Source organism: Bos grunniens, chromosome 29, assembly GCF_055505025.1.
Source record: "Bos grunniens cultivar Pamir isolate PY7600 chromosome 29, Bosgru_T2T1.0, whole genome shotgun sequence".
Taxonomy (NCBI): domain Eukaryota; kingdom Metazoa; phylum Chordata; class Mammalia; order Artiodactyla; family Bovidae; genus Bos; species Bos grunniens.
In genome coordinates, this window is record NC_141193.1 from 28,006,721 (window position 1) to 28,021,674 (window position 14,954).

Genomic DNA, 14,954 nt, shown 5'->3' on the forward strand with positions numbered 1-14,954 from the left:
AGGAGAAGGGGACAACAGAGGATGATAAGGTTGGATGGCATCACTGACTCAATGGACTGGGTTTGGGTGAACTCCAGGAGTTGGTGATGGATAGGGAAGCCTGCTGTGCTGCAGTCCATGGGGTCACAAAGAGTTGGACATGACTGAGCGATGGTACCATTTCCGTCCTTTATCGAGCCCATCTTGGCACGAAATGTTCCTTTGGTATCTCTGATTTTCTTGAAGAGATCGCTAGTCTTTCCCATTCTGCTGTTTTCCTCTATTTCTTTGCATTGATCGCTGAAGAAGGCTTTCTTATCTCTTCTTGCTATTCTTTGGAACTCTGCATTCAGATGTTTATATATTTCCTTTTCTCCTTTGCTTTTTGCTTCTCTTCTTTTCACAGCTATTTGTAAGGCCTCCCCAGACAGCCATTTTGCTTTTTTGCATTTCTTTTCTATGGGAATGGTTAATCCCTGTCTCCTGTACAATGTCACGAACCTCATTCCATAGTTCATCAGGCAGTCTGTCTATCAGATCTAGGCCCTTAAATCTATTTCTCACTTCCACTGTATAATCATAAGGGATTTGATTTAGGTCATACCTGAATGGTCTAGTGGTTTTCCCTACTTTCTTCAATTTCAGTCTGAATTTGGCAATAAGGAGTTCATGATCTGAGCCACAGTCGGCTCCTGGTCTTGTTTTTGCTGACTCTATAGAGCTTCTCCATCTTTGGCTGCAAAGAATATAATCAATCTGATTTTGGTGTTGACCATCTGGTGATGTCCATGTGTAGAGTCTTCTCTTGTGTTGTTGGAAGAGGGTGTCTGTTATGACCATGTATTTTCTTGGCAAAACTCTATTAGTCTTTGCCCTGCTTCATTCCATATTCCAAGGCCAAATTTGCCTGTTACTCAGGTGTTTCTTGACTTCCTACTTTTGCATTCCAGTCCTCTATATTGAAAAGGACATCTTTTTTGGATGTTTGTTCTAAAAAGTCTTGTAGGTCTTCATAGAATCATTCAACTTCAGCTTCTTCAGCGTTACTGGTTGGGGCATAGACTTGGATTACTGTGATATTGAATGGTTTGCCTTGGAAACGAACAGAGATCATTCTGTCGTTTTAGAGATTGCATACACGTGCTGCATTTCTGAATCTTTTGTTGACCATGATGGTTACTCCATTTTTCTGAGGGATTCCTGGCCACAGTAGTAGATTGTATGTACCAAAGGAACATTTCATGCAAAGATGGGCTCGATAAAGGACAGAAATGGTATGGACCTAACAGAAGCAGAAGATATTAAGAAGAGATGGCAAGAATACACAGAAGAACTGTACAAAAAAGATCTTCACGACCCAGATAATCACGATGGTGTGATCACTGACCTAGAGCCAGACATCTTGGAATGTGAAGTCAAGTGGGCCTTAGAAAGCATCACTATGAACAAAGCTAGTGGAGGTGGTAGAATTCCAGTTGAGCTATTCCAAATCCTGAAAGATGATTCTGTGAAAGTGCTGCACTCAATATGCCAGAAAATTTGGAAAACTCAGCAGTGGCCACAGGACTGGAAAAGGTCAGTGTTCATTCCAATCCCAAAGAAAGGCAATGCCAAAGAATGCTCAAACTACTGCACAATTGCACTCACCTCACACGCTAGTAAAGTAATGCTCAAAATTCTTCAAGCCAGGCTTCAGCAATATGTGAACCGTGAACTTCCTGATGTTCAAGCTGGTTTTAGAAAAGGCAGAGGAACCAGAGATCAAATTGCCAACATCTGCTGGATCATGGAAAAAGCAAGAGAGTTTCAAAAAAACATCTATTTCTGCTTTATTGACTATGCCAAAGCCTTTCACTGTGTGGATCACAATAAACTGTGGAAAATTCTGAAAGAGATGGGAATACCAGACCACCTGATCTGCCTCTTGAGAAATTTGTATGCAGGTCAGGAAGCAACAGTTAGAACTAGACATGGAACAACAGACTGGTTCTAAATAGGAAAAGGAGTACGTCAAGGCTGTATATTGTCACCCTGTTTATTTAACTTCTATGCAGAGTACATCATGAGAAACGCTGGACTGGAAGAAACACAAGCTAGAATCAAGATTGCCGGGAGAAATATCAATAACCTCAGATATGCAGATGACACCACCCTTATGGCAGAAAGTAAAGAGGAACTCAAAAGCCTCTTGATGAAAGTGAAAGTGGAGAGTGAAAAAGTTGGCTTAAAGCTCAACATTCAGAAAACGAAGATCATGGTATCTGGTCCCATCACTTCATGGGAAATAGATGGGGAAACAGTGGAAACAGTGTCAGAATTTGTTTTTCTGGGCTCCAAGATCACTAAAGATGGTGACTGCAGCCATGAAATTAAAAGACGCTTACTCCTTGGAAGGAAAGTTATGACCAACCTAGATAGCATATTCAAAAGCAGAGACATTACTTTGCCAACAAAGGTTCATCTAGTCAAGGCTATGGTTTTTCCTGTGGTCATGTACGGATGTGAGAGTTGGACTGTGAAGAAGGCTGAGTGCCGAAGAATTGATGCTTTTGAACTGTGGTGTTGGAGAAGACTCTTGAGAGTCCCTTGGACTGCAAGGAGATCCAACCAGTCCTTCTGAAGGAGATCAGCCCTGGGATTTCTTTGGAAGGAATGATGCTAAAGCTGAAACTCCAGTACTTTGGCCACCTCATGAGAAGAGTTGACTCATTGGAAAAGACTCTGATGCTGGGAGGGATTGGGGGCAGGAGGAGAAGGGGACGACAGAGGATGAGATGGCTGCATGGCATCACTGACTCAATGGACATGAGCCTGAGTGAACTCCGGGAGTTGGTGATGGACAGGGAGGCCTGGCGTGCTGCAATTCATGGGGTTGCAAAAAGTCGGACACTGAGTGACTGATCTGATCTGATAGGGAGATAATAAGAAAACAAATAGATACATTATGTAATGTCAGGCAGAGATAAGTGCTTTAAGGAAAATAGCTCAGGGTAAAGGAAGTGAGAAATGAAGCCTGTTTTGCAATAGGGTCAGGAGGGAAAGTCTAAGATGAGAATCTCTAAGAATAGGTCTGAAAGTAGTAAGCATAGTTTCTAGCACAGTGGGTACACGCTCAATCATTTCTGACTCTGCGACCCCATGGACCGTAGCCCTCCCGGCTCCTCTCTCCATGGGATTCTCCAGGCAAGAATACTGGAGTGGGTTGCTATGCCCTCCTCCAGGGGATCTTACTGATCCAGGGATCGAACCTGTGTCTCTTGTGTCTCGTGCATTGGCAGGCATATTCTTTACACTTATGTCACTTGGAAAGCCCCTAGTTGACAAAGAAAACATATGAGGAAGAGCCTTCAAAGTGAATGCAACAAGTATAAAACTTGTGGGACAGAAACAACTTGAAGTTTGTTTCAATAAAAGAAGTATATAGAACACTGGATACCTAAACCTCTAACACAAATTCTTTTCAAGCACACACAGTATTTATAAAAATTGGCCATATGCTGGTCCATAACTCAAATGCTTTTTTTTTTTTTAAGATTGGCTTTAAGTTTAATTAGGTTTAATTTATTTTCTTCTTTTAATTTCTTTTAATTGGTATAAAAGTGCTTTACAATTTAGTGTTGGTTTCTGTCATACAACAATGTGAATCACTCATAATTGTATATATACCTCCCTTCCCTCCTGAGCCTCCCTCCCCTTCATGTTCCCTCCCATGCCACCCCTCTAGGTCATCACAGAGCATCAGACTGGGCTCTGTGTGTTATTTAGCAACTTCTCGATAACTTATTTTACACATGATAGTGTATATATGTCAATGCCACGTCCTCAACTCATCCCACCCTCACCTTTCCCCCTGTGTCCCCAAGTCATTCTCTACTAGGTTCATCAGTAGCATTTTTCTAGATTCCATGTATATGCATTAAGAAACCATACTTGTTTTTCTCCTCCTGAATTACTTAACTCTGCATAAGAGACTCTAGGTCCATCCACCTCACCAAAACTGACTCAAACCCATTCCTTTTTATGGCTGAGTAATATTCCATTGTATAAATGTAGCACAGCTTCTTTATCCATTTAGTTGCTAATGGACATCTAGGTTGCTTCCATATCCTGGCTTTTGTAAATTGTGCTGCAATGAACATTGGGGTACATGTGACTTTTAGAATTGTGGTTTTCTCAAGGTATATGCCCAGTAGTGGGATTGCTGGGTCAAAACTAGATTGATCCCTAGTGTTTTAAAGGCATCTCCATACTGTTTTCCATAAAAGAAGTATCAGTTTACATCCCCACAAACAGTGCAGCAGGGTTGCTTTTCTCCACATCATCTCCAGCATCTATTGTTTGCAGATTTTTTTGATGATGGCCATTCTCACTGGTATGGGGTGATACCTCATTATAGTTACGATTTGCATTTCCCTAATAATGAATGATGTTGAGCATCTTTTCATGTGTTTATTGGCTATCTGTTTGTCTTTGGAGAAATGTCTGTTTAGGTCTTCTGTCCATCATTACTCTAGAATGGGTGTCAAAAACACTTTTGCTGTGATGTATGTCAAAGAGTGTTCTGCCTGTATTTCCCTCTAAGAGTTTTATAATATCTGGCCTTACATTTATCTCCTTATTCCATTTTGAGTTTATTTTTGTGTATGGTGTTAGGGAGTGTTCTAACTTCATTCTTTTAGACAACTGTCCAGTTTTCTCACCACAACTTATTGAAAGCTATAACCAAGACGAAAAACAGCCCTCAGGATGGGAAAAAAATATTTGCAAATGAAGCAACTAACAAGGGATTAATCCCCCAAATATGCAAGCAGCTCATGCACCTCAATATCAACAACAACAAAAAATCTAATTAAAAAAATGGGCAGAAGACTTAAGTAGACCTTTCTTCAAAGAAAAGATATAATGGCCAACAGGCACATGAAAAGTTGTTCAATATCACTAATTATTAGAGAAATGCAAATCAAAACTGCAAGCAGGTATCAGCTCATCCCAGAACGGCCATGATCCAAAATAGCCACAAACAATATATACTGAAGAAGGTGTGGAGAAAATGAAACCATCTTGCACTGTTGGTGGGAATGTAAATTGAGACAGTCAGTATGAAGAATGGCATGGAGGCTCCTTAAGGAAAACTAAAATAGAACTAGCAATCCCACTCCTGGGCATATACCCAAAGAAAACCTTACTTCAAAAACTTACATGCACCCCAATATTCATTTCAGCACTATTTACCATAGCAGGACATGGAAGCAACCCAGAAGTCCACCAAGAGAAGGGGGGAATAAAGAATATGTGGTATGTATATACACACACATATACATACAATGGAATATTACTCAGCCATTAGAAGGAATGAAATTACAATTTGTAGAGACTTGTATGGACCTAGAGACTGTCATACAGAGTGAGGTCAGAAAAACAAATATCATATAATATCACTTATATGTGGAATCTAGAAAGACAATACAGATGAACTTATGTGCAAAGCAGAGATGAAGACACAGATGTAGAGAATGGATGTAGGGATATTGACGGGGGAGTGGAATGAATTGGGAGAATGGTATTAATGTATACACACTATTATGTATAAAAATAGATAACTAATGAGAACCTTTCATGGTGACCTAAATGAGAAGGAAATAAAAAAATGGGATATATGTATGTGTACAGCTGATTCACTATTGCTCTACAGCTGAAACTAACACAACATTATAAAGTAACTATACTCCAATTTAAAAAAGATTGGATTTATATTTGATATAAATACTATGTATAAATACATGGTATTGTTGGAATACCATGTAGTTAGGTTTAAAATGAATTTTTTAAGTGACTATGTGTCTATGTTAAGGAATATTTCTAAATAGCATGTGGGTTAAAATAAGAAAATCTTACCAAAATGGATAGCAATGCATATTAGAAGACTGCTGTTCTTCTTGTTCTTCAGTGGCTCAGTTGTGTCCAATCCTTTATGACCCCAAATATATTAGAATAGATTTTGAACTAAATAATACTGCTTGTTAGGATTTATAGGCTGTAAGAGTTGGGTAGAAAGGAAATTATCAATATAATCACATATGTATACATTAAAAAAGAAGATTAAATTTGATAAGAACCTAACCCATGAAGTTAGAAAAAGATATCAAAGATTGTGAAAATTAAAAGGAAATAATTTTTTAAAACTGCAAACAAAGTAAACATTTAAAAGAAAGGATTAACACACCACTAATTCTTTGGAAAGACTAGTAAACTAACAAACATCTGATGAGATTTACCAAGATGTGAGGGATGAGAGAATAAGCACATATAATTATCAAAAGAGGAAAAAAGTAACATCACAAAAGAGACTTCTGTCCAAAAAGGAAAAAAAAAAGGATATTAAAAACATAAACTAATAAATATGATATTAAAACTGACAAATGTAGAGAATCTGAATACTTTATATCCCTTTGAAAATGTAAATGCACCCTCAAATAAATCTCAGAAATTAACTCTAGGTCTACATGGTTTCATCAGGAAATTCCAAGTAATCAAGGAAAAAATAATTTTAATCTTACATAAACTCTTCCCAAAAAACAAATAGAAAATATGTGAGACTAGCATAACCTTGACACTAAAACCCAGTAAGGATACCATTTAAAAACAGTATATATAGAAAGTCACTGTGAGGTAATAGAAAATATGCATTTATTTCTTCCCTAAATTCCTAGCACAGAGCTTCTGAAACCCATGTAATTTACTAAATGATAGAAGTACTAGGACTCTCTTGTTCTTGTATTTGGTCTTTGACCACCTGTCCCTGATTGTTGGATGAAGTCATTGAGGTGACATGACAGGGGGTTGACCCTCAAGCTAGATCTGGACAATCAGAGGCTCCTTACTTTCTCCCCACCCATTGTTTCTACATATGAGTGAGTTATTTCAAGGAAGCAGCCTTGAGAGAATAAGGTGTTCTTTGGACCATCTGGACTGTGTATGTGACTGGGCAGTTAAGGCCTTATTATAACACTTTAAGATCATTTCAAGATTCTGGCAGGTAGGTGCAAAGAGCTCTTTGTCTTATGCCCGTTGAAGGCAAGTCTCATATGTAAGTTCCTTTGCTTATTAAAACTGCCACCCAAGGATGTGGAATGGTCTGCCTCTTTCTTTGGTCTCTCCTTGCCCTCCTTGTAAGGAGCCAGTTTCAAATTTCACCTGGGGGACTCACTGAGTTTGCAAATCAATACTGGCAAAAGAGTTTACATGAATTTTAAAGAGTCCTAAGTGATGAGACTTTATTTTGGGGGACTCCAAAATCACTGCAGATAGTGACTGCAGCCATGAAATTAAAAGATGCTTGTTCCTTGGAAGAAAAGCTATGACCAAACTAGACAGCATATTAAAAAACACAGACATTACATTGCCAACAAAGGTCCATCTAGTCAAAGCTATGGTTTTTCCAGTAGTCATGTATGGATATGAGAGTAGGACTATAAAGGAAGCTGAGTGCTGAAGAATTGATGCTTTTGAATTGCGGTGTTGGAGAAGACTCTTGAGAATCTCTTGGACTGCAATGAGATCCAACCAGTCTATCCTAAAGGAAATCAGTCCTGAATATTCATTGGAAGGACTGATGCTGTAGCTGAAACTCCAATACTTTGGTCACCTGATGGGAAGAACTGATTCATTGGAAAAGACCCTGATGCTGGCAAAGATTGAAGGTAGGAGGAGAAGGGGATGACAGAGGATGAGATGGTTAGATGGCATCACTGAGTTGATGGACATGAGTTTGAGTAGGCTCTGGGAGTTGGTGATGGACAGGGAAGCCTGTTGTGCTGCAGTTGATGGGGTTGCAAAGAGTCAGACACGACTGAGCGACTGAACTGAAGTGATGAGACCACTAGAAACATCTTTTCTTCTAATGAAGTGATTCTGGATACACTCCTGGTTGGGAACTGGTCTCCAGAAAGTTTAAGACATGACAAGCAGCTTGGAATTTTTAACCCACTCCCCCCTCCCCATATTCCAAGGAGAGGCTTAGACATGGAGTTAATAATTGATCATGCCTATCTGAGGAAGCATCCACAACATCCCAATAGTATGGGGTTTCAATAGTTTTCAGGCTAGTAAATACACCCGTGCTGGGAGGTTGACACACCCCACCTCCACCGGGATGGAAGCTCCTGCACCCAGGACTCTCCAGACTTCACCCTATGTATCTTTTCATCTTTATCTGTATTCTTTAACATATCCTTTAATAAAGTGGCAAAAGTAAGTGTTTCCCTGAGTTCTGTGGGCCATCTAACAAATTAACTGAGCTAAGGTGGGGGTCATGGAGACCTCCAATTTATAGCCAACTGGACAGAAGTTGTGGGCAAACTGGGGATCTACTTATGATTGGCATCTGAATTGAGTAATAGTCTTGTGGGACTGAGCCCCTAGCCTGTGTGATCTAACACTATCTCCAAGAAGATAGTGTCAACATGGAGTTAAACTGTAGGACACCTAACTGGTGTCATGGAGAATCACTTGCTGTGGAGGGAAAACCTCCACACATTTGACAACCAGAATTGTCAGGAGTGTTCTGTGTAAATAATAAAGGACACTTACAGGAGAAGGACTCATAGGAAGAAAAACTGATATTTTTCCATTACAATCACTCATAACCAATTCCAAGCATGATATGAAAACTGAATTTTAAAATAGATGAAAATAATACTTCTTATCCAAGATTAAATACCTCAAGAATGAAAACAGATTTAACTACAGCACATAAATTGGTATAATTCATCTTATTTATAGATTAAAGGAGAAAAAAATAATCTCAACAGAGGTAGAAATCTTTTACCATATTCTATTCTATTCTAAGATCTATTCTTATTAAAAGATAGTGTCAAATTAACAATAAAAGGGAATTTCATTGATCTGACAAAATGTATCTATAAACAAACTACAGCAAACAATATTAAATGATGAAGCACTGAAAGTTTCTTTCTGGAACTGGTCTCAAAGTGATGATGTCCACCATTACACCTACTTAGCTTTATATTTGAGTCTTAACCTCAAACTAGGATGTAAATGATACTAAAACAATAAGAATTTAAAAATTTATCAAGTTTATCATAATCAATATAATTGTATTACTTGAAAATCCAAGCAGAAGAATTATTAGAAGAAGCAAATTAAAGACACTGTGGTGAATTATAAATTATTAGACTATATAGTTTAAATTATTATGAGTTATGCAATATTGTTTTTTACAAATCGATACAGATAAATCTAATACTACTTTCTAGTCACAAACAGGAAAAAACAAGCTAAACAAAGCATGACAGCACCTTCAAAATTGATACGATATCTGGTACTAAGCCTACCAAAAATTGTGGAATTCCTCTAGGTGGAATAATACATTTTACTGAAAAAAATAAACACAAAGTGAGAAAAATACTATTTAAGCATATGAAGAGTCAATATGTTAAAGTTATCATTTTTACCCAAATTTGTATAAGGAGGCAATAGTTTTCCAAAAAAAAAAAACAAACCCCAAAAAATGTTTTAGTATGTTTGCAAAATGATTCTATGATATTTTATAATAAAGATACATCTGAGGAAAAGAATAAAGTAAAAGAACTGTTCTGTCAAATGTCATAAATTACCATAAAGAAATAGCAGTTAAGATAGTGTCATACTGGCAAATAAACCAACAGATAAAAATAACAAGCCCAGAAACAGAGCCACCCATATATGGTTTCAAATTTTAACAAAAGTGATAATGCAGAGCAATAGAAAAGAGATGACTTTTCAATAAATAGCACTGAAGGAATTGGGTATTAAATGAAAAAAAATAAAGTTGATTCACTATATCATACACAAAAATTCCAGTTGGATCAAAAATTCGACTATGAACTTATGTGACTCTTTTCATAATTTGTGGAGACAAGCTACAAAAAGCACTAACCATAAAGTAGAAATTAATACATTTTTCATTAAAAGTAAAATTATTCTTCATCATAAGATACTATAACAATGTGACAAGATGAAAGTAGATATTTGCAGCACATGTAATCACCAAAGGCTATGAATTCAAAATTTATTAAGGCATTTTATAATCCACTAAGAAAAAGATGAATACCCCAAAGAAAATTGAACTTAAATAGGGATTTTACCACAGGCTAAAGTCAAGACCAATAGCACGTAAAGGAAAGCTCAGCCTCATTTGTAGCCTGGAAATTGCAAATTAAAGTCACAAGGAATGATAACTATACCCCTACCAAACTGACAAATCTAGACAAATAGCAAGAGATGTTTGCTGCTGCTGCTGCTAAGTTGCTTCAGTCGTGTCTGACTCTGTGCGACCCTATAGATGGCAGTCCAACAGGCTCCCCCTTCCCTGGGATTCTCCAGGCAAGAACACTGGAGTGGGTTGCCATTTCCTTCTCCAGTGCATGAAAGTGAAAAAGTGAAAGGGGAAGTCGCTCAGTCATGTCCAACTCTTCATGACCCTGTGGACTGCAGCCTACCAGGCTTCTCTGTCCATGGGATTTTCCAGGCAAGAGTACTGGAGTGGGGTGCCATCGCCTTCTCCGAAGAGATGTTTAGGTTTGTGGAAATAATCATACACTCCTGTTCGAAGGCTAAATATTTATAATTGTATAAAAATTTATTTGGCATAATTTCTAGAATTACCATCTATATATTCTATGACCCAGGAATTTCAGTCTCAGATGTTTAACCTGGAGAAACTTATGTTTATGTGAACCAAGACCTATGTGTATAAGAATGGTCATAGAAGCACAGCTCAAAACACTCCCAAACTGGAAATGCACCACAGATCTAACATTAGTACAGATTATAAAAAGGGTGGTATATTTGTATAAAGTATGCTATACATAAAAATAAATGAATGAACATAACTGCACACTGAGTTCATCTTAGAAACATAAATTTGATTCCCTCTACATAAAGTTCAAAACTAGAATTATTACATATATCAGTATACTTAATTACATATAATTAAAAATCAAGGTAATATTTCTGTAAAGTGAAGGTGCTTGTAAGCAGAAAGGGTACAGTGGGGAAATGTTACGAATTCTGATAGTGGTTTCATAGGTATTAATTCTATAATCATTGTCTAAGCTACATATTTATATATTATGATGTCTTCAGTATGTAAGGTTTATTTTAAAGATCATTTATTATCCCTTCAAAAAATGAAGGGATCATAAGCAGCCCTGGAAAAAAAAGCAGCCTTGTCCTTGAAGTAGTTGCAGTCTGATAAGGGACACACTATAAACACCAGTCACTTGGTTCTAGTTGAGTTTAATAGAGACTGTAAAATAGGACTTCCTTGTTCTGAGATGTCACACAGAAGTGACAAATTAAAACTTAACTCTGTCTGAAGCAGGGGTCTAAGTATTAAATAGCAATTCTTTCTTATACTACCTAAACAACCAGGTGAAACTCCTTCATGCAACTAGATAGAAGGGCACCCATCATGTAAGAATTGTTAGGGTGGGAAACAGAATCAACATTTCAAATTACTGACTTCCACAATTAAAATCCTTGAGCAGGTATAAATCAGGAAGTATTAGAAAGAATACGTAATCATTAAAGTGAAAGTGTTGGTTGCTCAGTGGTGTCTGCCTCTTTGCGACCCCATATACTGCCACCCGCCAGGCTTCTCTGTCCATGGGATTCTCCAGGCCAGAATACTGGAGTGGGTTGCCATCCCCTTCTCCAGGGAATCTTCCCGAACCAGGGATCAAACCCTGGTCTCCTGCATTGCAGTAGATTCTTTACCATCTGAGCCACCAGGGAAGCCCTACCTATCAGTAAGACCAGTTTTTGCCCCCTTTCTGCTCCATACAATCTAACCCTGAGATAGATTCCATGAACTAGGGGTACAGACGCAATTGGTAAGAGGGGAGTGCTGGCTAGTTGTTGGTCTGTCTCTATATTCCAAAGATAGCTCATGAATCAATGCAGTGAATCAGTGCAAAGAGGACCTTTGCCTCCCTGGTCCTGTCTGGCATTCTGATAGTCAGAAGCTTTACCAAGGCCCTTTGTGCCACAGTAATGGGAAATGAATACAGCAGAGATGGCTGCTATGGATGGGAGGGGCAGTGTGAATGCTTGCTCTGCCCTGGATCCACTTGCGGTCCTGTCTTGCACTAGTCTCAGCCTATCAACAGTGTTGTGCTTGAACTGGCCCTTGTGATTCTTACTATGATTGCAACACGCCCTTCAGCAATCACCATCTGAGAACTTTGAAAAAAACCAAAGGTTTATTACTTACAAGACCTGGAAATTATAGGGCACACCTGGAGCCTCACAGGTTATGGGGAGAGAAAGGCCTAGAGTTCTACTTTGATTGAGGCCAAGGGTGAGGGTCTAGGGTTTTGTGGGCTCTTTACTGAGTAAGAGTATTTAAAACACAAGAGTGGGAATTTAAATACAGGAAGAGGAAAAAATGGCCCAAATGGTCAGTTCTGAAAATCAACCAAGATCTCTAAAACAAAGGAGCCTCAGTTGGGGGAGGTAGCCTGGCTCTTTATCTAGTTGGAAGGCTGGAAACATGTTTGCTGGAGACCCCGTCTTTGAAGGGAATACCTCATTGAAATGGGAGCCTTGACAAAGTCAGGCACTTGCATTAAAAACAAATACACAAAAACAAGCGTCAGGAGTCACACTCGAAGTCCCAAAGTGAACGCAAAAGAGCAAATGATTCTTTTCACACATGTGGAAAGAGGCACAGAAGATAGCTACCGGAGGGAGCCTGCAGACCAGAAGGAGAACCTGAAACAACACGGAACTTGACAAGAAGTCACGAACTCTGCCCTACCTCTGTGCTTCTGTACCTCCATTTTTTGTACACTGCTTGCCTGAGGGAGACATGCTTGAGACATCTCAAAAGGTGTTCGCACACTGTAACAAGGTTAGAAAAGACGCCTTTCTCCAACATTGGTGTTAGCCTCTTCGGAACTTGTAGTGAGTCCCAGCAGGAGGAAGGGGGAAAAATGGGGCTTGGGAGGAGAGAGTGCCACAGAATTCAAAACGTGAATTGTCTAAGAAAACAGAATTTAGTGTCTCCTTGACATTCCTAGTTGACATTTTCTGTATCTAGCAGAATAGAGGCTTAGAATCAGTTAAACTGAGTTATAAAAAACAAAGAAATTATTTCATACACTTGGATCTGGGGCCATTAAATGTTTTACCTGAAATTCATCCAGTGATTCCCATCTCAGTTTCAGAATCGTGGACTTGTTCCTTTTCCTTCGTGTACAGGTTCCTGTGTCCGAAGTGCGGCAAGTCAGCTGCCAAGGTGCTGAGGTTTGCAGTGGAGAAAAGGTGTGTTTGCAAGATAGCCAAGACAGGAGAACAAATCTCAGATCTGCTTCCTGGAAGGGGGAGGGCTTGGGATACTTATGGGATAAAGATGAGGCTTGGGGATTGGAGGGAAGAAAAAGGTGAAGTAATTGTTGTTCAGCACAGATGCAACTAATCTACAGGTTTCTTAATGGTATGCATGCTCAGAAAATCAGAGTGTGGATGTTATGTCAGAGGTTTGGGCCTTCTGACATAAAAACCTTACCGAGTAGATCCTCATGTATGCCCATTGGGAGGGTTGGTGGTCTTAGCCAGCTTGAGTTTGAACGAGACACAGCTGACTTCCTGGGGAAAAAAGAGAAATAACTTGGGCAAATATCTGATTGTTTAGGCCGTGTGATGCTCGGAGGACATGCAAGTTTTTATAAAAGCAGTTAAAGGGAGCTTGGTAAGTGAAAACAGGTTGTGGGCATGGTGGAGCTAATTGATAATTATCCTCAGTTTCAACTCAATGGCTGCTCCAGAAGCAATGTCCTACAGGCTGTGATGCATCTCTAACTTCCCATGTAGAGGCTTCCTGTGTAGAGCCAATGCTTACTTGAGTAATCTTATTTGAGGAAAAGCTACGTGAGATGGACTAAGTCATTTGCCATTGTAGACAAAGCCCTTGTCTTCACTGATACATTTACAATGTCTTGTAATGTTCGTTTTTCTGATGGCAAAGGAATTCCCTAGCATTTAGCCATTTAAGTTTCAGAGAAAGGTAATTAAGAAATAATTTTCCTGTGGTGATGTCTGTGGTCTTATCAAATGAATCAGCTTCTAGCACAGCAGTAAAGTTTGTATCCAAACTGAACATGGTTTACAATAATGGGAGCAGATGGTTTACTGAGTTAGGGAATGAGAACTGATTATTGATTTGCTATCCTTGTAACAACATCAGTGAAGAGTGATAATGGACTGTACCACTTGGAACAGAGTAAATAGCCATTTTTATATTACTTGCTTTCTTGCAAATTGGCTACTAGCAGTGAGAGTAAAATATATGGCTGTCTAATATCTCAAAGCACTAAAAAAATTGCACTAGAGGAATGCAATGAAGCACAGCGGAGAATTTGCTGATATTTATAACTTGAGCTCAGGCTGAAACGCCACATTAAAAAGTTCACAATTCTCCCTGTTTATTTTCCATAGTCATTTAGGTATTGCTTCAACAATTCTTAGTTTTGCAGTTATTTCAGAATAATGCATAATTGTCTTTACCTCACAACACTGAAGTACTCAGGCTCTAATCAATTTGTCATTTCCATGACAAAATATAAGCTATTTTCTTGGCTTGTGTTTCATGAAAAAGGAAAAGTATCCATAGCAAAATAATAAAGAAGAGGAATGTAGCTTTACAGTGATTCTTGAATAAAGACTTTGCACTGATTTGAAGCGAAATTTGGATGTTTTGCTTTGAGTCTTTTATTTTATCAAGGCATTATTTCCACTGCTTCCTTGCATTCAACTGACATTTTGTCTGGGGAAGCTATCTAGATACAATTAACTTTGAATCACTTTTCCATCATTTTCTTTCTTCCCTTTGGAGGTGCTCTGAGTCTGCATACATTTTGCTATTGATTCTATTTTAAGATGGATGAGTTTGTGTGATACTTGACTATACAATC

General features: G+C 38.6%; 1 protein-coding gene and 1 long non-coding RNA gene across 7 annotated transcripts in view; one reads left to right on the forward strand and one right to left on the reverse strand.

The window, feature by feature from the left end:
* The window catches only part of LOC147342447 (uncharacterized), a 108,242-nt gene extending 94,510 nt beyond the window's left edge, over positions 1-13,732 (reverse strand). Inside the window, exons 1-2 of one of the 2 annotated variants that reach the window (XR_015158075.1) lie at positions 13,550-13,732; positions 13,173-13,282 (exon numbers count right to left, since the gene is read on the reverse strand). This is a non-coding gene — a long non-coding RNA (uncharacterized LOC147342447). Of the gene's footprint in view, positions 1-13,172; positions 13,357-13,549 lie in introns of those variants that run through there. The other variant, XR_015158074.1, reaches the window with a different exon arrangement.
* Positions 12,211-14,954, forward strand: part of LOC147342448 (uncharacterized) — a 32,131-nt gene continuing 29,387 nt past the window's right edge. For 2 of the 5 annotated variants that reach the window (XR_015158066.1, XR_015158067.1), the window contains exons 1-3: positions 12,211-12,892; positions 13,203-13,305; positions 13,676-13,732. Coding sequence is in view for 3 of the 5 variants with exons in the window: in XM_086385596.1 (XP_086241722.1) it covers positions 12,851-12,892; positions 13,243-13,305 (105 nt within the window). In the remaining 2 variants the exon portion in view is untranslated. The remainder of the gene's footprint in view (positions 12,893-13,202; positions 13,306-13,675; positions 13,733-14,954) is intronic. The other 3 variants (XM_086385596.1, XM_086385598.1, XM_086385597.1) reach the window with 2 other exon arrangements.